Here is a 22,861-nt window from a genome sequence, read left to right as displayed (position 1 = left end):
TATTAAGCACATTATGTTTAATTCAGAACAAGCAATGCCAATTCTGTGATTATACCCCATCAGATTTTTGTATACCTGACATTCAGGGATTTGATTGATTTCAACCTTTTGGAAACGCAGCGAAGCACTTCAGTCCAAAATGCAAATAAAGCGCTGCAAGTGAGTAAGAAGTGCGCTACTATAAACCTTCAGAAATAGAATGCCAAGATAAGGAAAACAAAGAGTGCTAATACTTACAGGCAAATGTCTTTATAGCGTAGAAGGTCTTAGAGAAATACACCATTAAACATTTCCAGATTTCCTGTACTGTTTTCTGCGGCAAAAGACGGTGTGTCCTCACCCTGCGCTGTGACTGCTGACTTATAGCTGGTGTACAAACACAAACACCCTGAAATATGACCCACAAGGAAATTCCAGTTTCTGCCTGGAGAAGCAAATTAAAGGCTGTTCTGAAAGGGGAAACCCAGATTAATATTTGCTTACAAACAATTCAAAAATGCCCGTTTGTGGCAGCCATGAATGTCTCCCAGGTGGAAAAAAGCCTGGAGATACTTCTTATTTTTTTTACACTGGTTTCCAAATAATCCCTTTCTTTCCCCTGGATCTGTGCCTGGGAGGTCATATCCACTCGTCATTGGGAGAGAAAGTAACATTAAGAACCATAAAAGGATCATACAGGGCCATAAAACGTTACCAAGTTTAGATTGCTAAATAAAAAAAAACACAAAGTGGAATGGGCTTTCTTACCCTACCTGTGTCGTAACTGTACTTTTACTGCAGGGTCAATGTCTGCCCTGGTTATAGGTGACTATCTGCATTCTCTCCAGAGACATCCACCACATCGTTAATGACAGTGATTTTCAGCTGTTCAGCTATTCCTACTAGTAACAGAAATGCTTTTAGATGAAAAAGATTTTTACATTTGAATGGGAAATAAACTAAAATGCCCTGCAGCTTATAAGCCACAATTCAGTCATCTGGCATTGCTCGAGTCACAGGGTCAGGCTTCCTTACTCTGAACGTGTTGCTGCAGGCTAAATAATATTAATGCTTCTTGGACATGATCTAAAGTAATGCTCCCTCTAACAGAGATGTGGGCCCCTACAAAAGTGTTTTTCTCTCAAAGTTATCTTTCCAACTTGCTTCCCTCTCTGGAAGTGTCTTCATGTGTCTTATGCCTGATCTTTGTATACTTCTTTGTATACTATATACTGGACAAACCTAAGGGTTGCTTAGGATTCAGCCTTTATTTCTTCCCTTCTCTGTAAATCAGCATATAGAACTGCTGTGCTCCTTTGTTCTATGTTATCTTATTTTTTCCAGGGAACCTTTGGTCTAACATGAGAGATCTCTTAAAAGCTGATAGTACCTATTTGATTGCTGTATTAGAGAGCTTCAGAGCTTCAGATAACTTCTTGCCTTTCTTCTTAGAAAGACAGCTACTGCTTCACCTGTTAGTTGGAAATTCCCAAGCTGTCCATATTTAGTGTCCATAAGAGTAAACGTACAACAAGATCTGGTAAAGACCCGCTCTGTCCACCCTTTTTTAAGACATCACATCAAGTGGGGTAAAGAAGCTTTTCCTACTTCTAGAGTAAACTAACCAATGCTAATTGCTTTTATTCCTTGTCACCATTCACAGGGAACCTCACCAACCACAAGCTGAACCAGGGACTATTTGTCAGGCACTCACAGAGTGGTGAGATGCACACAAACCCTGGCAACGGGACAAAGGTATTTAATGACCCATCTTAATTACAAGCAATTTTGAATGACTGACGATGGCCTTTTGACAGAAGTTGGTAATGTCTACATTTTTGCAGTGCTTCTAAGCAAAGATAGATTGGTAATTGTTTTTTTAAGTAATTAAAGATTGTTCTCAAACAACCATTATGAATAAAGGACTGCACAAGAGGAAGTCTGCTCCTTAGCTGTTATACTATTACATTTCTTGGCATTATTTCATAAACCCCAAGTGCTCTGTTTCAGAACCCCTGCTTGCTCCCTTATTGTTCCCAAGGCTTTGTGGTTTCAGAACCACAGCATACCTGAATGAAAGGGCAGTTTTGGCACCAGGGTAACTTTGTTAGCAGAATTAGCTTAGTAAAAATCTACAAATGAACTGCAGTGAATTGTAAGAGCTGAATACTGAAAATGTTGAATTGACACATTTCTCTTGGTAAGACATTTCTGGTATTTCTCCAGTGCCAGGAAACAGTTTAAGATAGAGTCGTTTGCAGGAACTAATAAGAACACATTCACATGAACTGCTAGAGCACCATACAGTGTGATGTATACAGACACTTCATGCACTGGGCAAGATTAATGGCTGGCAAATCAGGAGATTTCCATTAAAATCTTTTCAATAATTCTGGTTTACTCTATGAAAGGATCTGGCCTACTTAACCCAGGCGATCAAATACCAGCTTATACTTCCAAACTACTTTCCAAGTGACACAGGAAACCTCATCTTGATAAAGGTGCAGAAGACCAACTGCATTCAAGGCTGAGAAACATTCTGGGATGTATTTTGGTTTTCACTTCACCAGATCAAATGACGAACAGGCAGATGTTCATAGGAAATTAAAAAATAGGTCTTTATTGATATTATATTCAAGACTTCCACAAAACAATAATTTACTTAATTCAAACAATTGTAAATTTGAATTATGAAAAAGATATGCCTCGCTACGCTACATTTCCTGTAAGAAAATATACTTAATAAAGAGATAACTCGGCATACACCTGTTTTCTTAGATTTAAAAAAAAATAAGGAGTACATTGACTAGGAAAGGGGAGAATAGCCTATCATTTATCAGTCTAATCAAATCATTAAAATTATTTTTTTTTGAGCTAGCTATCATATTTAAAAAGAATATAAAAAATAGAAATATAAGCATCATTGACATAACTCCAAAATACAAAATCAAGACAATATATTAACTAAAAAGGCACTTCTGGTTTCTGATTCAAGTATTTCTGGTCTTGGTGAAATTCCTCACAGATCGAAGTTATATGTAAACGTGCATATCTTACTGGAATACATAATTCTGTTGTTTCAACATTAAATTTTAATGTTTTATAACAAAGTCTAGACATTAACTTTTTGTGGGTTCAAAACTTAAGAACCAACATGCAGATGTTCTTATTTCTGCAAGCTGAGAAGCTGTACTACTACTGTGTCAGGCAGTTCCCAGTTAATTGTCATTTGCAAGGCAAAAATCTTTATAATGGTATATTATTAAGGCATTATCTAATTAGTTTGCCCACTTTTAGAAAAACCAAAATGAAAATCTTTCTATGTGATGCATTTCCATACCATTCAGCTGAATCATCTGCAAATAAAATTAACCTTATGCGAGAATGATAACTAAATTGACTTCCAGATTAAGCTCAGTGCATCTATTACTCTTCATTAAGAGTGTTCTAAAACGGAAATAAATTTATTAGACTAAGAAGCACCCTCTTAAATAGCTACAAAGTCAGTTTCATCTCTGGATGTATTTATTGTATGATGGTCTTTGGAAATTTCCAAGGAAGTTATAATTCCATGAGATTGTAGTGAAAGAAAAGATGGAGTTTCATTGATATGGTCTTTTTTTTTACAGATTTTCACAATCTGTTTTTTGGAGTAAACCTTTATGGGTCAGGTAACTGACTCTCAGAACATCTTCAACACCCATAAATCAAGACAGCTACACTAAGAGAAATCAAAATTATTTGTAATAGAATCATGGAGTTTATGATTCTGTGATTCTAATACAAATTAGAGATTTGCTATAGGATTGATCCACAGCATTTAGGTGGTCTTTAAAATATTGCATATTGTCCATCTCTCAGGTACCCCAGCTTATACAATATGTAAATCTAGTGTCATCATTTCTGTTATGAAAAATTGCGTTACTGCAATTTATAATCAAAACTTCACCCAAAAATTTATCCCGATCTCACATTACTGGTTGTATTAAAATATGCTTTCAGAAGTAAAGTTCCTTAGTGAGCATAGAGACTACGCAAGGAATCTGCTTCTTCTCACTGAAGCGTGGATCATCAGACTGTGATTCAAAATTCGTGGCAACCACATAGTTGACCCGTGTGAGGATCTGCATGATCTCAAGTTGTTTTCCGTGTTCATTTAGCACAGAGCACAGAGACTGCACAAACCAAGAGCCTCTTCCAGGATTCCTCCAGGAATAATAACCTTGCAGGAAAGAGATAAAAAAGAGTGTTTTTTTTTTCCCTCTTCCTTCTTATGACTTTGTGCTGAAGAATGGCACATCAGAGAGAGAAATGTACCAGTTTGTGTGAAAGATTCTGGATAAGCAGTAACTGCACACAAAAACTTCAATTCTTACTACTCCTGTCACAAATCTTGCTTCACTGACCAGGAAAATAATGTGTATTACCTTTCCAACCTTCAGCATATTAAGGTACCATTCTCTGTTTTTTCATAGAGTATATTTTTGCAAAGGTTCATGCTATAGCCCATCCTCTTCTTGAATTTAAATTCAACATAGTTACTAAACTAGCCTATCAAAGGTTGGTATCATCTTCCTCTGCCATCTGTAATGCCTGTGCTTTGTCATCTCCCAGATTTGGGCTTCCTCCTGTTTCAGCTCATTGTAAAAGTAGTGGATGGAACGCACTGGCCAAACAATCACCATGTCTTAGCATTTTGGCCATCAGTGAGGGTCAGTCTAGGATGCTAGTGGTTGTAATACTGCAGCTGTGATGCATAAGGGCAGAGAAACAGCCAGTTCTGTAAAAATAACGTGTTTTATTGGAGTAACTATTATAGATGAAAAATGTTGATTAGCAACTGAAGATAGGATAAATTTTTAGGCTTCTTGCCTCTACTACTCCCGTTTTTGTTTGTTTGTTTGTTTTTGTTTCTTTACCTGGCACTGTGGAATATGCAAACAGAAAATCTGCTTCTACTGGGATTTTGTATCTAGGATTGGCATCTGTTTCCAGAGTGTCATTCGCAGGTCCAGAGTCAGTTTGTATACCTTCATCAAACTCAGAGCCTCGGCATGCCTGAAACAGCAGTGAAGATGAAGAGAACTTGACCAGTAGGGAGAAATGAGGTGTTTTATGAAGTTTTTCTTAAACATTTTTTTTTAATGGATGTAGTTTTTAGCAATACTCTGTATGTATGAGAGACAAGAAAGTAGAAAGTAAGGCTACTCAGGGAGACTGAAGAATTTAGCAGAATGCAGTAATTTGGATACACAGCCTTTTTATCCAAAGATACTTGGACAGAATTATTTGGATTGGTAATCAGATACTGTCCTTAGCTCTGTCTGCACAAGATGGAGTTTATCGCTATGCTCTGAAGTTCGTGTATTACCCAACACAAAAAGAAACCATGTGCAAAAAAGTGGGTGAGGAATATTACAGTATGTTCTTTACATCTAAGAATCCTGCATGTAAATCACCTTTTAAAGACAAACAAGATAAAAGCCACCCATATTCAACCTCTCTCCACACTGTTTTTTTCCTCAAAACCTCTAGCAAAATTCAGCAAGATAACTTTCGGAGCCTTTCACAACCAGACAAGTGAAATAATATGTTTTCCCCACTGCAGCAGAAGGATATAATATTTACCTGAATGAAAAACAGCTTGGGTTTGCCTATGAGGGTTTTACATTTGTCTCCTCTGAAGAGTGTAGTCAGGTGTTTGATAGCCATAGGTCCATCGGTGCCATAAATGAGGCCCTCTTCCCCATGGCTTAGAAGGATACAGGCAAAACAAGCAGCATCACTGTGATTCTCCTCAGCAGCTACAAATCAAATACTTTTTAGCCAAAAGGAGGCAACATTTTAAATGGAAAATTATATTTATGAAACACATCTTTCTGAGACTGAACAAATGCTGGGCCTCTACTGGAAGTCATAAAAAGGAGCAGATAAAGATAACGCAACCCACTTCTTAATAATGTGATGAATACCTTGAATAAATGAACATAGAGTTCAGCCCACTTGATTCAACAGGCTGAACTCTTAACTACATGCAATTATTTTAGTAGATTTGTCATCTACTATGACAACAAAACTATGCACTTTGAATTTACACTGGAGGAGGAACTGTTGGGGAACTAAGGCTGATCTGTTCAGAAATTGAATCTTTCTCTAGAGAAAATCCCATTTCATGAGGCCTGAGCACTCTGTTCTAATCTGACCTGCTCTATGCAGAGCATTGCTTAGGTGATCTCCAGAGGCCCTTTACACAATAAATTATTCTATTATTCTAAATTTTTACCTTGTTTCAGTAGTGTTTGCATATCCTCACAGCTTCGGTCATTGTATGTGTAAACATCAAAACCTAAGCTTCTGAAACTCTTAGACAGATCTCCAGCATCTTTATCAGTGCCATTGCGTGTACCCATTCCTACCAGAAAAGAAATAATACAGTTGATTGCACATTACACAATTTAAAATAATTTATATGTCCAAAGGCAACTTTCAGGTTCTTAATTTATTTACAGTGTCATGATGACATGAATTTAAAACAATCCTCTAACAACATCCTTGGCATTCAGAACAAATTGTGAGTTTTGTTTTAATGCAAAATAATGCAAGGTCCAATGTGAACATGTATTTTATGCTGAAAAATGCTGGTTTATCTCCAGCATCTTGCAACGTGGGACCTCTGTGGAGAGTTCTATCGCCTTTTGGTTATGCAGAGTGACATATGCACAAAGCTCTTCAAGGAATAATCATTAAAAAAGATTCCCCATGATACCCTCGTAAAGGAAATTGACATAAATTCTTTGGAATAAGCACTTCATTTAATTTGTATGCCCAGCTTGTAGAGAAAAAAAAAGTCTACAAAGTTGGCTATATCACAAATATCTGTCAGCTTCAAAAGTGTACACAATCTGGAACATGCAGCTGACACTGGATTGTAAACTGAGCACAGCTATGGTTATTATAGTGCAGCTATAGCTATTAGGTGCAGCTCAGAGAGAGAGAAGTTATAACATGGGCTGCAAATACCAAAGTTCAGGTTTTAACAATACAGCCTTAAATTCTAGGACAGAAGGTTAGTTGGAAGTTGGCAGAACAAGCTGACATACATTTTTGAACCACCTACTGCAAAGAAGCTGCGAAGAGCTATGCTAATGTAAGGATTAAAGAACAGGAACAAACAGTATGAACAACTACTTATCAAATAAAGTGAATATAGTCATTAAAATTCCACGTCCTAAGAATAACAGGTTTATTGATTAATGAAAGTATAAAAATTCTAAAATCTGTAATAAGTGTCATAGAAGGAATCACAGAATCAAAGAATGGTTTAGGTTGGAAAGGACCTCTGGAGGTCATGTGGTGCAACCTCCCTTCTCAAGCAGGACAAAGAACGTTACCTGTTTTGTCTTCAAAATTTTTGTTGTTTATAATTATACATTTGCCAACCTTCTTGTAGTTCATATTATACTGGAATGTGGGTGTAACAATTCGGTACTGGTTACTGAGTGAGGACTTCGGTTGTTCTTCTTCTCCATTCTTCTTTTTTCTGTGTGAATCAAAGGAAAATACTGTTAATGACCAGTCACGTGCATGTGCTTATTTGTCTTAACCCACGCCATTGGGGCAGCACTACCTGATGTTTTTATTTCTTTTATATTTTTCTTCCTTGATATTTCATACAGAGATGTAGAGATATTAACTCATTGCTTAAGTCTCATGATTTCCGTGCAGTATTTGGATACTGATGATGGTAAAATCACCCTTGAGTGAACTGCAGTCAACTGCGATATCTGCAGACCTTGACCAAATATCAGGCTGGCAGCAGTGTTTTGCAAGCTATGGCTCTGGATGTAAGTACTATTTTAATTTTACTACAAGTGATTCATATAAGTCCAGACAGATCTTCCTTAATAACTATTCCAAGCATGACAAGAAGATACACAATTTATTACGTGGCGTGATGGGATTTGTTTATTGAATCATCCCTAAATTCTCTGAAAGTGATTAAGAGCAGTAGGTATTTTCTAATGATAAAGGTTATAGATACGAACAGCTCATTTGTTAGTGTGGTCTGTCAATCAATAGTTTGAAGTTATGCTAAAAAACTAAGTACACTTCAGTGTGATCTCATCAGTATCTCAACCTCATTATAAACAAACAAGCAAAATCTTGTAAACATTCTCCACTAATATAACTGTGCACTGATTTTTCTGCTTTGTGATGGAGTCTTAGACTGAATTAGAAAAAGGTGCTGAGCGACAGCATGGACTCTACCCACCAATTTATTCTAAATTAAATATTATAGAATGCATCTATGACAACCAGCATGCACATCTGAAGTACAAGCATGAAGAAATCAGCAGTGCTTGCTTTTAGAGGTGAACTTTTTTGTCCAGCCAAGTAATTTCTGATGTTGAGATGATCTCCACAAGCAGAACTGAAGCCAGTGAAAGCCTTCAAAGGCTCTGATGAAACCTCAAAAACATAAGCAAGCTTTGGAGTATGCCTGCTTAGAAACAATACTTGGGAAAGAGCAGAAGGTGTCAACATCTTGCTTCCAGTAGTACTTATTGCTGAAGTCTAAGAGGAAAACATAACCTATTTTCTTAGCACAACTAACCATACCGTAGCATATTAACAAAATTAGATTTGTCCCATAATGTCGATTAAGTACTTTCATTATTCTCACTTTGACATCTTTCTAGAAAATTACCAAGCTTTTTGCTTCACTAATAGTTTCAGAGATGAGATTGCTGTGGATTGATTAAATGTTGTTTAGGAAATGTACTTTCTTATCTTTCTGATTTAACAATTGTCTCTAGCAATTGTTGGAGTCTCCAAGTGTCCTATTTTTTATTACTAAAGGGCAAGACTAACTGGAAACCATAATAAAGCATCTGTAGATGATTCATCATGTTCAAATGCCGTGGCAATTCAATTTTAAAGCAGTTTCTTCTTATCTTTGAGTGTCCTCATGCTCTGAGTGACCAAATTAAATAGCTGCATCTGGCAGGCTTTCTCTGTACTCTTTTCTACCCGTCATCCTAATGTCATCGCCCTTCTTAGACTTCTTTTAGAAACTATGAAACCAGATTTTGAATTGTACCTTCTTGAGGACTGTATTTGATACTCTGAAAGTACACGGCTTTATTCTGGCAAATCACAAATATTGGTATTCTCCCTACATACCGCTTCTTGAGGGCTCTGAGAGCAATAATTAAATACGCTTCGCCTCAAGAAAAGATTTTAACCATTTTAAAGAATTATCCACAGCTGTGTGATGTTAATATTACATTTGAGTTTCAAAGAGGTCATGGATTCTTATTTTAGCCTAAAATTCCCCCTAGTCCAACATCACAAGACGACTCTTTGGAAAAAAGAAAAGAGAAAAAGAAAATTCAAAACAAGAAGTAAGCACTCAGGTCGATGAAGAGACTAATTTCCTCAGTCCATGCCCTATTCAAGTTTCTACAAATTTATCCAGTTTCACTGACTCCCTGAATATGCTATATGACTAGCAGTGGCCGTTACACATACTAAGATATTTCCAAGGGTATTTTACACAAATTTCTATTGATGTTCAATCCATGAACAGTTTTGAACACTTGGGATAGATCTACCTGCATGGTGCAATATCATATTTACACTGTCCACTCCAAAATGCTGGAAATGATCTAATTCGAGACAAGAAGTCACGCAGTCACATTACCCAACAAAGAACTTCGCTGAAAATAGCAGCTGGGGTTAAGTGGCACAGTAAAGCAGCCACACAACTTCTCTGAAACCACTTAACTTCCGAGTTCAATAGTTTGCACTCATTCATGCAGAAATTCTCAGGACTTTAAGAGATATAGCTACTGCTGGTATTCCCAAAAGCATGCCAGAAGCTCTATGCTGTTCAACGCCAAAGGTCACAGACAAGCCTTGCCAGTGCAACAGCCCACATGAATCCATCGTTTAATTTCCCCATTCCTTCACAAAGGATACTATGGTTTTGTTCTAATGATTGCTTCCAAGCTTAACAGGATAATCAGATAATAAGCAACCGCAGCGTATCTTGTGGGGTTACGCCTGTCGTTCCTTTACTGGCAGGCAACAAAACAGTTCCAGAAATCTTTTGGTGTCTGTCCAAATTGAATGAATAAGAAAGCAAAGGTTGTGCTGTACACTTATCCCACACTGCAATGCAGGGAGAATTTTTTTATTTTTTTTTTATTTTTTTTTTTTTTTAGGATTCTGTCTGCTATGCCAAAATAGGGCAACTTGGGAATTGCCTGAGTGGCTTAAGCCGATAGTTTAAGGTTCCACTCTTCAGATTAAACAAGTTAAATCATACCTTGTAATAATGACTAATAACATAATAAATATGTACTAATCAGTCCTAAAGGGAAATTCCTTGTCAGTGACAGGCTGTCTTATGACTGAAAGCATAAAGCTTTCTACACAAATTTTGATTTTCTAAGCTTTGAACTGGACACATTAACACAAATGTTTATCACTGTTGTTCTCTAAGCTTTCTAATCACAGTATTTTCTGAGAGCATTCCCACGGGTTAATTATGTGCTTTTATAAACTGTTGTCAACTATCTGCTCTCGGTTTTATTTCTTTCTGCTTCTCTGATATCCAGTGTCTTTAATTTCCCTCTTTTTGGATTCAAACTAGCCCAGACTAAATAGAAACTTGAATTTTACAACTGTTTCCTCTTCTTTTAGTTTTTAACTACAGCCATGCCTTAATTCCTCGCTCCACTAGTGGTCACTCTGATCTTTTCCCTTAGGCAGAAGCATTCTTCTATCAGTGCTCTCACATATTTCATGTTCTCTCCTTTCAGCGGAGAGTTCAGAAAAATCAAAACTCCATTCTGGCACCCTCAAATAACTTGCACATTTTCCTACTTATTCTTACAATGTTTCTAAATCTAGGGCTTAGGCCTCACAGTGGCATGCTTAGGAACATGACTTCATCAAGTCTACGCTCAATCAGTGTCAACCCTGGGAAAAACATCATTATCAACTTCTCACATTTCAAATACGAAATGAAAGTTTCCCATAGCATTTATCATTGTGTTACTGAACTTATAAATAGTAAAGGCCAAATTTCTCATCATTATGACTGACTAAAAATCCTGTCATTGTTAATAGAGATACATTCATTTGCACCAGTAGGAACTCAGATCTTGACCGTCTAAAGAACTGATAGTTATCACAACAAACTTTTTTTCTGTTATGCTTTGGGTAAATCACAATTTCAATATGTAAAGGTATCAGAATTCAAGGCTAAAAACACCCCTGTTAACTATTAAGCATACTTAAAGATTGTTTGCAAGAAAATGAAAACTTTACAATTTTATTGAAAGCAGCATCTCTGAGCAGTCCCAATTTCCTCTGCTTTGGCTTCCTTTCTTCTAGCATCACTCTGCACTATCTTTGCTACCACGGAGAATTATGGCATAGCAGTGTACTAAGAATCCTTTAACAGGACAAGAGCTTCCAGTCTCTCATCATCTCTTAACTACTGATTAACTTCAAGCAAAGCACAATATTTCCATGGAGGTCTTCAGCTTCCATTCCCTTCCATAATTAATGTCAACTGTGAAGTCTGCTAACGTCAGTCTTTGTGCAAGGTGTAAAAGCCAGTAAACATAAAAATCTCTTAAAATGCCTGTCTGCTGTAATATATGGACTCCCCTTGGAACAGGAGCAGCATGACACAGGTGAAAGTCTCAAGAGAGAGGAGTGGATTAAAGGGAAACATGAAAAACAGGCAGTCTCTAGGGTAGAAACTATTACACCAATCCATTTACTGAACCTGAAAATTAAAAGTAATTTAAAAAGAGACTGATAGAAACAGACATACAACAGTCTTTTTTTTCTGGAAATGTGAGTGTCTCTGCCTTAAAAGCAAGCAATTCAGTGACACCTGGAGACACCCAGGGAAGAAACAAGGCTCTTCAGTAAAGAACAGTCACTTCAATAGGCAAACAGAGGATTAGAAGAATAAAACAAACTTCAAGATAATCACTTCCTTCTCACAGGGTAGGAGGAGGTCCCTGTTTGTTTTCCCTATAGTGACTTTTGTTCCTTTACATGTTCCATTAGGATGATGGGCAGTTGTATATCATTTTTTAATACCTTGTTAACAGGTTTCTTTAAAAAGAAAATGGTTTGTCTTATAAAACATGCTGTCTTTTACAGAACACATTGTCTCAGGATTGCTTCTGAGTTCCTCAGACCTTTTTGTATTGGAGAAGAGCTTCATTCTTGTTATTATAGGGTTGTCAGCCTTTGAGTCCAGGCAAGAAGACTGTGGCAGTGGTGGACTGATGAAGACCACAGTACCGATCTTCTCAGGTAACCCATCAACAACCTACAGAACTTTCATGCACTTCATGTTGTGGTACAGAAGATATCATGAAACTTCAGTGTTCTTTATTCTACTGCAAACCACTTAGATGCCCCCTCATCATTTTTACCTTCTGAGGAAGTTACCAAGAAACAGAATGCATGAATTGGACAATTCAAAGTTCAGTATTTAATTCTTTGTTTTTACTCTAGCCTCAATAATCAGTGGTCAATTCGTGCCTTATGCTTTCTGATGAATGTGTGTGGATATGCCTTGCTCCTATACAACCTTCTCTCCAAACTGTCAGCTTTAATACTTCTATGCAACCTTAATACTTTTATCCAGTCTAATTTCACCTTACTTAGTACACCTCTAATTACTGTACATGCTCCCCTCTTTGAATTTATTTTTCTCTTGAAATCTATTGGTAATAATAAGCACAAGACACTTGTTAAACCTGACTAGAGCTTTTTAGATCTTAAGTTCTTTAAGGCAGACTCTTTGTTCTTTGTCAGATTTGTTTTGGTAAAATGTCAAGTAGGTTTGGAGCTGTGCGCAAATAACAGATTATCCTGTTGACTTTTCCCATTAATATTGCATCAAGTTGGCAGAACTGCAACATTTCTGGACAAGATGATTGTGCCACTACTTGAAGCATCTTTTATAAAATGATTATTCTTTTACTGATAATAACCAAAACACATAACTCATATGGGATAAGGACTAAGCATTAGCCATAAGTGCTAGTCCAAATACTAAAACTGTATTGCATTGTGCCTGATTATGTGATTCTGGGTCACATGCTAGCAATGCTACATGCTGGAATACAAAGTGAAATCTACTTTAAATACTAATGGGAGCCACAGCCGGTGCCATTGGCTTTTGAGAGAAGTCCACTCTGTTTCCAATCTGCTTGTGACACACCATAGGCTCTCAGACTTTTTCTCCTGAATATACTACAGCAGGAAACCTAAACACAATACAAAAAAGTAACTTCTAAACACCCTCTAGTAGCCTTATTTTCTGCATTAAAGAAATTTTAAATCACAGTGAAATGGATTGAGTAGATAATATTGGAGTGTAAAGCTCATATTTATCAATCATAAGCGAAGTCTGATCAGTGCTTTCTTCTTCATATACGCTCTGCCAAAGTTCCTAAGCCAGAAAAGTCATTTTTAGGAAGTGGTAGAATGACAGGAAATAGCCAGCGTGCTTACCCAAATTGAAAGCAATAGGACTAGTCAGACAGTAAAAGAAAGCCTGCTTGTAACCCTTCTCAAGATCAGAGCCATACTAAATGTTTAGCTTCCATCTTCATTTGAAACTGGTAATTAGTTCATGACTTCTTGGGGATATCTTTTCAGCAAGGTTGTCAGCTGACTGAACAAAGATCATTTAAAACCACCAGAGGAAAAGATACTTTTTTGAATGAATCTGATATGAGGAATTAACAGAGAAAGTATCTCTTGTTTCTTAGAAAGAAAACATGCCCCAAGCCCTCATCCTAGCTGTAAATACACAAATCTTAGTATTTGTTTTGAAAGGAAAATATTGTTGTAGCAATATTTCTTTCCTTGAAAGAAAAGAGGGTGGTGAGACACTGGAACAGGTTGCCCAGGGAAGCTGTGAATGCCCATTCCCTGGAGGCGTTCAAGGCTGGATGGGGCTGTGAGCAACGTGTTCTAGTGTGAGGTGTCCCTGCCTATAGCAGGGGGTTGGAACTATATGATCTTAAAGGTCCCTTCCAACCCAAACCCTTCTATGATTCTGTGATTCTATATTTAGCAGTCACAGTCTTCCAAATTTGCCCACAGTAGGTGAGGCAGTACTGGCACGTCCCTGGTGGAAAACACTGCTTGGAACAAATGCATTCCTACTGTGCACAGTGGAGGTCTACAGAGGATTTTGGTCCAGAAGCAAATACTGATCATTAGCTTCCCTGAATAAATAATTACACATAGGCATTAACAGTTTCATGTCAACTGCAAAATATACATGCTTGCAGTTCATAGAGTGTGGCAATCCTCAAAGTATATCATAGCCCCAAAGGCTCCCGGGACCTTAACAGCAAATCTAACATGGCTTATGGGGTTGCAGCTACTCCCCTGAACCATAGGAAAGACTGTGCATGTATCTACGTCCTGTAAACCACGATCTAAAGCCTATTAGCCTCAACCACAGCAGGGCCTCATCTACCACAAAGCCTCGCAAGGGCAGCAGTTGCAGAGGCGAGCAAAATCAACCTGTGACCAGTGCGCTCGCTGCAGTAGCTGACTCACCTGTGCGCGAGCATCAATCACTTGCAAAACAAACCACAAAACCTCATTCAGAAGTTTCTACAAACCTGCAGCTTCTGGTTAATCTGCAGAACGTCTCTTAGATTTAAAACTCTTTTTCAAAGATCTCCTGTGCCTAAATAAAAGGTTGCAACGTTGCAATGTTTCAACCACTGGTCTCACTTTGAGGGGTCTGCCGGACTCAATTTATTTACTGTCAATGTTTGCTCTGTCGGATCCACTTATGAATTCTTTGCTTACAGAAAGTGCCTCTCAGCTCCTAATGTTATATTCCATATATTTTTACGTTTGTTCCAAGGAAATTATCTTTCAACTTTAGAGAAATGAAATAAAATACGTTTTAAATCTCTTAGATATTTTTCAGAACCTGAACTATCCCAGTAGCTTTTTGGTGCTATTTTAGTTTCAGGCTCTTCTCCGATTAGGAGAGTAGGAAATCTTTCTAGGAATTTGGAGAACAGAAAAACCCAGTTCAGGACAACTAGAAACCAACTGTTAAGAAAAGGAATTGAGCTGTTTGAAAGAAGAAGCTTCAGGCTAGAACTTTCGGCGTCCTTTGTACATTATAGATATTCTTGGATTTCTAAAATATATCTAAATATATCATAGAGTCATAGAATCAACTAGGTTGGAAAAGTCCTTCAAGGTCATCAAGTCCAACCATCAACCTGACCTACCGAGTCCCAGAAGTAAATCATGTCCCTTAGTGCCAAGTATCCCACCATCCTTCTAATTCTGTGATAGTGATGGCCTTAACATAACAAAATCAAAATCACAGCTGCAAGTTTATTCATTACATATACATGAACAAGATGGAGCACACTGGTGCTAAGCCAGTTCCACTTCATGAAAACGTTTCAGTGCAGTTTATTACGTCTAATACCACCCACATTTCTCAACAGTTGAAAAAAGACAGGAAGGAAAGAATCAGGTACCAGCATCCTTATCTTTGGGCACCTAATATTGTGTGGATGATTTACAGCCTGCATGACAGTTCTGTGGTGTAACACCTGCAGTTGACCAAAACTGAGTAAATTCTAGATTCTTAATGAGCAATTTGTGATTCAGCTCCCTAATTAATTTCCTGCATGGTATGGTATGCCATATAATATTCAAATACCATTCAAAAAGTAGAATTTTACCAAAAATAATGTTGCTTGCTGAAAGGCTTTCTGCTCGTTTCTGGAAAACCTGAGCACATACACCTTCCATATGGGTGTTCTGGAAACTGAAATCTTGCATGATGATATCCTAACTAACGTACATAGGCAACTTGCAAGTATACAGTAAAAAAATAAATAAAAAGCCTCTTTTATCTGTCATAGGTACTATTAATAGTTAACAGTTATTACATAGTTAGCTATAGTTAGCTATTCATACTTATAGCTAACTATAAATATATATATTTCTATACAGGCCGCTTGGAATATGACTCAAAATAAAACAAAACCCCCAAATAATATATCTAGGAGAACATCCTATCTAGGATTACCAATTGCAAAATGCCAGATTTATAATTAGCAACTAAACTCCTTTAGGGTGCTCATTCACAAGGTTCCCAAACAGGTGGCAGAGAAGGAAGGAGGTAAATAACTTTCCACTGTACCTTGGCTCATCATCAACTGGCACTCCACACTGCATCTGAAAACAGCTTCAGCTTGTGCTCAAGAGCAAGTCTAATCCTCTTTGCTAATGCTAGGAGCCCACCATGCTCGGGGCTACATTGGAGCGTGAAAAAGGATGCCCTGTGCTCAGGCCCAAAGATTCGCATGTGTCAGCAGTGGGTCACGCTGGACTTTTCTATGGGGCTATTCAAACCCTCACAGCTGTCGTCCTGCAAACAGAGGTCATGCAGGCCTGATCTACCTTTGCTGACAAGTGGAAAACACACTCTGATTCTATCACTGTTCCTATATAGAAGTGTAGGAAAACAGAGCAGATCTTGAGATGGAGGTGACACAGCAAGCTTTACTTTTTAATACAACTCCCCACCTTCTTTCAGAACCAGATCCAACCATCAATACAATATTTACACAGTGAATGCTTCTAAGAAAACGAGGCAAATCAACATAGATAGTTTACAAGACCTCTTCCGTATTCTAATTCACAGAACTATTTCCCACATATTTACTCTTACACAGTTTTGGATTATTAAAAAATACTGTTTAATTTGTTGTGGTTCCTTTAAAAGGTTAAATATTAAAACGTATTATAGCTTTCTTCCAAATTCTGAGTGCTGACAGCACAGAGTTCATTGCAATGAAGGAAATAAATCCCTACAATAAAAAGGAATTAGGCTACTTGACTCACTGCTGTGATTGCTCCAGATACAGTCCAAGAACAATCCAGTGTTTGCTGTGCTTCACACGAGGAAGTCTCCAAGGAGACTGGAAGCGAATGCTAACTGAATTAATGACTTCTTTTACTTTAGGTGCTATTTCAAGATGTTGGGCATTTCCTACGTGGTTCATTCAGTAAGTGTCCAAGGGAAAGTGCAAGCACTGTGCGCCATTGTAACTGTTTGCTATGCCTGTGGTGTTCTGTAGAAATTGAGATCTAGGTCTAACAAAAATGATCATAACAAAACTGAAAATGAGCCTCCAGCTTAAGAATGAGTCAAGAAAAGGAACTGCTCTGTTGTACCATGTCTGTTAAAATCTCTTTTACTGTATTTGTAGGAATTAACATTAGCGGACGAGAGTTGCCAGATCCCATTACTTCTGTCATTAAATGCTCATTACCTTGGAGGACATATGCTGGTATTTAGTTTGGGAAAAGCAGAACCCCAAACAAATTAAAATGAAATTGCACTAAACTTCAGAGCGAGGATAGTAGAAGGAAAGATCATAACTCATTTACAGGATTAAGTAATGCACTCAGCAATTTGCTTAGAGATATAAGGGAAACCTGTGGCTGAACCAGGAGTTGAGTTCGGTTTCAGCCCAGAGCATAACTTCAGATGATTCTTTGGCTGTTATTTGTTATGTAACTTACTTATTATATACAATATAAGGATAAGAGAGATACAGCAGTATTTGTTTTTGTTGTAGCAACTGCATCTTAGAATTTAAAAGTGTAAAAAGTTACGTTAAAAAGATGAAGTATCACTCAAAGTATCATCTGAATGTAAACATATCACTTTCAAGGCAGGAATAGCTGGTGTAGAAGCAAATACAGTTCATAAACATACAGTGGTAGCAGAAATTTTTCCAAGCAGTTAAAGCAGTTAATTCATTAGATCAAATCCACTGTTTCCAAAATGCCCAAAAAATACAAAATGGACAACTCTGGAAAAGATACACAGCTTTGAGATGGAAAAAATATACATACTATGTGAAACTGTTCTTCGTCAAGTACTGACTGCAAAACCTCCTATAAACCAAAGAAACTGTTGGTAATCAGAAGTGGGTGGAAAAGATGGAAGAACAACAAAATGCAAGGCTGAAACAAAGACAATTTTCCACTCCTGTTGGAGCTCCGTGGCTGAGGTTCAGCTGAGGCTGAATCTCAAAAGTGAGTATTTATTCTTTGAAGAACAACATTATTTACGTTGAGAAACGTGACTACACTGAGATATAGGTCATGAAGTTAAAACAGTTTAAGTAACATTGTGCTTCCTAATTTTTGTGCCCTGTAGCCTAAATGAACACTATATGAATGGAAAAAAAAAAAGCCAACAAACCATTCCTACGTATCTTTTGAATCTAAATACTGTTGGATTTAGTTGTATGGTAACTGTTGAGTCGCGGCCTGAACCACTGATTGAGCACCTGGGGAAAGGACCTGGTCAGCCCTGGGAGCACAGGTGAAGGCAATTCAGCTGTACGACTAGGAGGGTTGGAGCCTGGCTGCATCTCTCTTAGACCTCATTTAAGGGCTGACTGCCACTGGGGAAGGATTTCTGGTTGGAGATCTCTCCCTGGTAGAGTTTTCCCTGCAAGCCTAGATCTTCAGAGATGGGTGAGCACTTCTTTTTCTCTGTAATGCCTTTCTATTGCACTAGTCCCTTTGCTGTTACACCTCCTCTACCACCGTTCCATTGTGTTGATCTTTCTGATTATTACAGTAGTTTACAATCTTTGGATGTTTAATTGGTAGCATCATAACACTTGAACTGTTGCAGTAAGATATGCACTGATGTTTCTAGAAAGCTTCCAAATTAATTAGAATAAAGCCTCAAACTTTATGGTGGGCTGGTTTGGTAGAAATAGATAACTTCTACTATCAGCAGGAGGACTCTTAGTGAGCATACATGAGCATACCCCAGCAGACTCATGGAGATTTTGTTACAATACAGTTCATGTCTTTGTACACTGACTGAAGATACTACAGAATCACGCAGTTTCAATGGTAAATAGGTATTTGTAATTCTTAAATATACACTTAAACGCTGTCTTCTAAACAGACAGCAGGGCTGCAGTGAATAAAAGTAACCAAAGGACAAAGGGTTCTATTACAATCAATGAGTATAAAACTGGTATCGAGCTACTACTGACAACTACCTTCTTCTGCATTATATTTCTTCACTGAAGTTCACAGTCCTGATATTTGGATGTGTGAGTGCCAGTCTACGAAGATCATATTAGGAGTAAGAGAAATTCTAGCTCTACTTAACACAAGGGGACCTGAATTCTACTCCATGTTAAATTAAGCTACCTGGATGCTAAAATAGGTTTGGCTGCTATGTTTCTCAGTCTTCCTAACAGAGTTCTCCAGCAGAAGACTCCAAATAAAGAAACTAAGCCACCTTTTGGAGAAGTGAGACTATTTTTAAGGTCTCAAAGCTGGTAATACGAGCACACGCAGCACAGAAGTTTCTGTGGGAACAGTTCTATTTGTTCCTAATTTTCATAAAGAACTTAAAAACGTGTCTCAAATCCCCAACTCAGTATTTACTTTACCACATCTTTTAAAGTTCTGTTTTGCTCAAGGCCGCCGTGGTGCATTTTGCTGTCTCTGCCTTCTGAAACAGAACTCCTTTGGTCAACTGCAAGCCTTAACGAGTTTGTCTTCGGCGAACTTTGTAGTAAACAAAAGTAAAGCCCTTCTGCCATCTAGTGGCTACAAATACCAACAACGGCCTTAACGATCCCAAACACTTTTCCCCCCACCACTACTTAAGTTCTACCAGTTTTTTTTTTTCCAAGAGAAGGAAATATGCAGAAGAGAATGCGTGTTTTCCCACTGAGCTTATCTATTGTAAGCTTATATGTTTTAATATTTTTTTATACAAATAAAACTGAATGCTGACTTTCATAGAATCATGGGATGGCCTGGGTTGAAAAGGACTACAATGATCTAGTTTCAACCCCCTGCTATGTGCAGGGTCACCAATTACTACACCAGGCTGCCCAGAGCCACTTCCTTGAAAGCACTGCACAGATGGTAGGAATTGGGTTAGTAAAACAAATAAAGCTGTAGTCAATCTAAAGCTTTCTGGACCCTTTTCACACAAATATTAAGTTCACGTTGCCAAAATGGAGTCCTGGCAATCAAGCCATACAGCCATTCAGGTTCCAATTAAAAGCAAACCAAGCCCAGTATCTGGTACTGACCAGTAATGAGTTTTAAGAGAACAAACTAAAGTATCAATGTATGCATATCTTGTGACTTGAATTTTACAACTGTGTTCTGTACTATGGGGAAAAGACATCTTACTGATTGTTTTTATCTTGCTATATACATTTTTCATTGGATGTCCCTTATATTTTTTTTGTGAGGCTCAATGAGAAGCCATTCTCTGTTCGCTTTCTCCTTTGACGCTGCCACTGTTTTTGGTCATAAACCATCTTCCTTTATCCTCTCACATTCCTTTTCTATATTCCTGCAGGCAAAAGAGTATCTATAAGACAGTGACCTTATCAGTGTATTTGGCTTTTTAAGGCCTTCTCTGTAGAACAGCTCATCCCTCTTCAGGCCAGCATCGTTTTGCCAAGCAGCACTGATAGATTATTTCAGACTCAATCTTTTTCCTACGAAATCTATATTGAAACATCTCAAACTTTTCATATTTATTCTTTTATTCTGTATTTATTTTATCTGAGTTCCTTTTTACTTCTAGCAAAAGATGTTTCCAATTTGTATCTTCAAGGATTTTTCAAAAGATGAATGTCTCAAACTGATGAATAGCCAAATTACTAGAAAATTTTCTTATAAAAAAAAAAAGTGATAGAAGTGCTGATTCCTGCTTTTCCTTCAGGAATGATTAACTTTGAGTTGCATAATTGAGTAACACTATTAGCATATCACTTCTTCTTAAGAGGACGTCATATTTTAAAGCACACATCTTATAAATTTTAAAAGTAAACTTGGAAAAATATTTGAGGAGTTTTAGAAACAAATGTTACGTTGCATATTCTGTATCATGTGCCTTTGTGAACATTAACAGTCCGTGAGCACAGCTTAAAATGCATTTGAGGAATGAGAAAATGAGAGACAAAAAACTTCAGTGATTTGCTTAACAGCACATCAAAAGTCGTCTAAGACGAAGGCAGCTTCACTTCTCTCACATCTCTCTCAGTTTTGTTACACCCATCACATTCATATGATATGCTACAAAAATAAAGTGACATCTTCATGTACTTCCTCTGAATTATATTGTTCACTTGAATGTGATATGTCCAACAAGAACAAAAAAGTAAACCTCTGTAAATACAAGTATTTGTAAAAACACCTGTATTAACCTACAAGAAGCTCACCACATGAATTAGTATTTTTTGATATTCAACAACATTTGTTAATTTTGCACGTTCGTTTTTTAGCTTTTGTGTTTTCAGTCACATTTATCAAGTGTTTTACAGACAAGGAGCACATAATTCTTGCTGCCTGTACATTTAATGAAAGGAAAATTATGCTTCAGTGAGTCTACTAGGCTAAAATAAAAGGCTTTTAATTTATTCTGTAATGGGTTACATCTCTAGACTCAGTGAGGCTTCTTTGTGCTACAATCTAGATGGCATGTCCAGGCTTTAAACTAACTTAAATAGTCAGCAGGGGATTCCAACGATGTAGGAGATTAGCTGAGCTGAATGCAGTAAAATAGATAATTAATGGCATATTTAATTCCCAGCTCCACGAAAGGGCAATGTTTAAGATGAGGGGCTACAACTGATGCTAAATGAACTTAGTGGTCTCTTGACTACCAAGTAAGCTGATGGGAGATATTACGGCTCTCTGTAAATCAGAGCGTTGTGAGGGCTGTTCAGCTTTAGGCTACAGATTAAATATGTTAGACCTTATACAATGTAGAGTGCCTATCAGACACTCTTTGACACTTTAGGCATGGCAAACTGAACACTGCAATCCCATCAGAAAGGTGATATCATAGCTGACAAAAACAGATAGGGAAGTAATAACTTACTTGGCAAAAAGTGAGAGTCTGCTACTTCTGTCTGGCTTTGCATCAACTGTATCATCTTGATCTCCATTGCTTTTCTCTCCAGAGGAACGATCAGCATGCTGATCTCCTGACATCTACAAATAAAAGTACAAGAATGTAAGCATCCCTCAATGAGTGCTATTATTTCAGTACCTCCTAAATAAAACTATTAAATGCACGCGTGGGGTTGCTATGTTATGTCATGTGGTCCTTAACCAACTAAGAGTGGCTACAGATTTCTGGTGCTGCATTAAAGCGGCACTATGCATGCCTGGCCATTGCTGTTCTGCCTTGTGGTGAGTGCCATCTTGTCTACCACCACTCTGAACAAGGCCGATAAGAACAGAAGTAAAAAAAAAAATCATTTTCTGATTAAGATCTTACAGCTAATTGCCGGAAAACTCTTGGTGACCTGGAAAGCAGTGTGTTGGGAAGAAAGCAGATACATGCAAATAGGCTTAAAGAAACTCTATCGTCTTTCAAGGATGAAATCTTGAGTTTTGATTTCTGTTTTGCCTCTATCAACAAAGTACGGTCCTTAGGAAAAAAACCAAGTGCTTCTTGAAGAGCAGTTGCAACACAGTAAGGAAGGAAAGCGTGCAGGCCGCAGGCAGAAGGAGAAGGTGCCCCCAGCAAAGCGATCCCACCCACACAGGTGGAGGAAATCAGTGCCACCGATTGCAAATGACGCCCCGTGCACGCGAGGAAACGGCTGTGCAGCCACGCGGAGGGCCGGACCGCTTCCAGCCCTCTGCAGCGCGAGGTACGGAGCGGGGCGGAGGGGAAAGAAGCCCGAGGGACCCGAGCGGCGGGGGAATGGCAGAGGGGCTTGCCTTAGCGCTGGGCTCCGAGGAGGCGGAAGCGAAAGGA

At 37.9% G+C, this 22,861-nt stretch overlaps 2 protein-coding genes and 1 long non-coding RNA gene across 16 annotated transcripts in view; 1 reads left to right on the top strand and 2 right to left on the bottom strand.

Moving 5' to 3' along the window:
* The window catches only part of PLEKHS1 (pleckstrin homology domain containing S1), a 15,488-nt gene extending 15,146 nt beyond the window's left edge, over positions 1-342 (bottom strand). For all 6 annotated transcript variants that reach the window (XR_005861004.2, XM_025151838.3, XM_025151840.3 and 3 more), the window contains exon 1: positions 238-342. The gene's annotated coding sequence lies outside the window, so the exon portion shown is untranslated. The remainder of the gene's footprint in view (positions 1-237) is intronic.
* The window catches only part of LOC112532669, a 15,666-nt gene extending 701 nt beyond the window's left edge, over positions 1-14,965 (top strand). The window contains exons 2-4 of the long non-coding RNA XR_006939606.1: positions 1,643-1,734; positions 7,656-7,823; positions 12,169-14,965. This is a non-coding gene — a long non-coding RNA (uncharacterized LOC112532669). The remainder of the gene's footprint in view (positions 1-1,642; positions 1,735-7,655; positions 7,824-12,168) is intronic.
* CASP7 (caspase 7) lies at positions 2,573-22,861 on the bottom strand. Of its 9 annotated transcripts, none has more exons than XM_040703001.2 (8): positions 22,376-22,861; positions 21,974-22,086; positions 8,762-8,764; positions 7,371-7,519; positions 6,263-6,391; positions 5,608-5,783; positions 4,899-5,037; positions 2,573-4,201 (listed from the first exon to the last, which is right to left on the bottom strand). In XM_040703001.2, the coding sequence occupies exons 2-8, from the start codon at positions 22,084-22,086 to the stop codon at positions 3,978-3,980; spliced, it is 933 nt and encodes a 310-aa protein (XP_040558935.1). In that variant the 5' UTR covers positions 22,376-22,861; the 3' UTR covers positions 2,573-3,977. The 9 variants fall into 9 exon arrangements, with proteins under 9 accessions (XP_040558935.1, XP_040558936.1, XP_040558934.1 ...); XM_040703002.2 differs by having other exon boundaries at positions 22,667-22,861; XM_040703000.2 differs by having other exon boundaries at positions 22,825-22,861.

This window comes from Gallus gallus, chromosome 6 (assembly GCF_016699485.2).
Source record: "Gallus gallus isolate bGalGal1 chromosome 6, bGalGal1.mat.broiler.GRCg7b, whole genome shotgun sequence".
Lineage (NCBI taxonomy): Eukaryota > Metazoa > Chordata > Aves > Galliformes > Phasianidae > Gallus > Gallus gallus.
Note: the sequence above shows the minus strand (reverse complement) of the source record. Positions and strands in the feature narration are given on the sequence as shown.

Bases quoted from the DNA above. Each gene is read 5' to 3' on its own strand.
- CASP7 (XM_040703001.2), bottom strand. From the start codon at position 22,086: ATGTCAGGAGATCAGCATGCTGATCGTTCCTCTGGAGAGAAAAGCAAT. The intron at 5,038-5,607 runs GTAAATATTATA...CTGCTGTTTCAG, and splicing joins CCAAGCTGTTTTTCATTCAG to GCATGCCGAGGCTCTGAGTT. The intron at 4,202-4,898 runs GTAAAGAAACAA...CTTTCCTGCAAG, and splicing joins TGCATATTCCACAGTGCCAG to GTTATTATTCCTGGAGGAAT.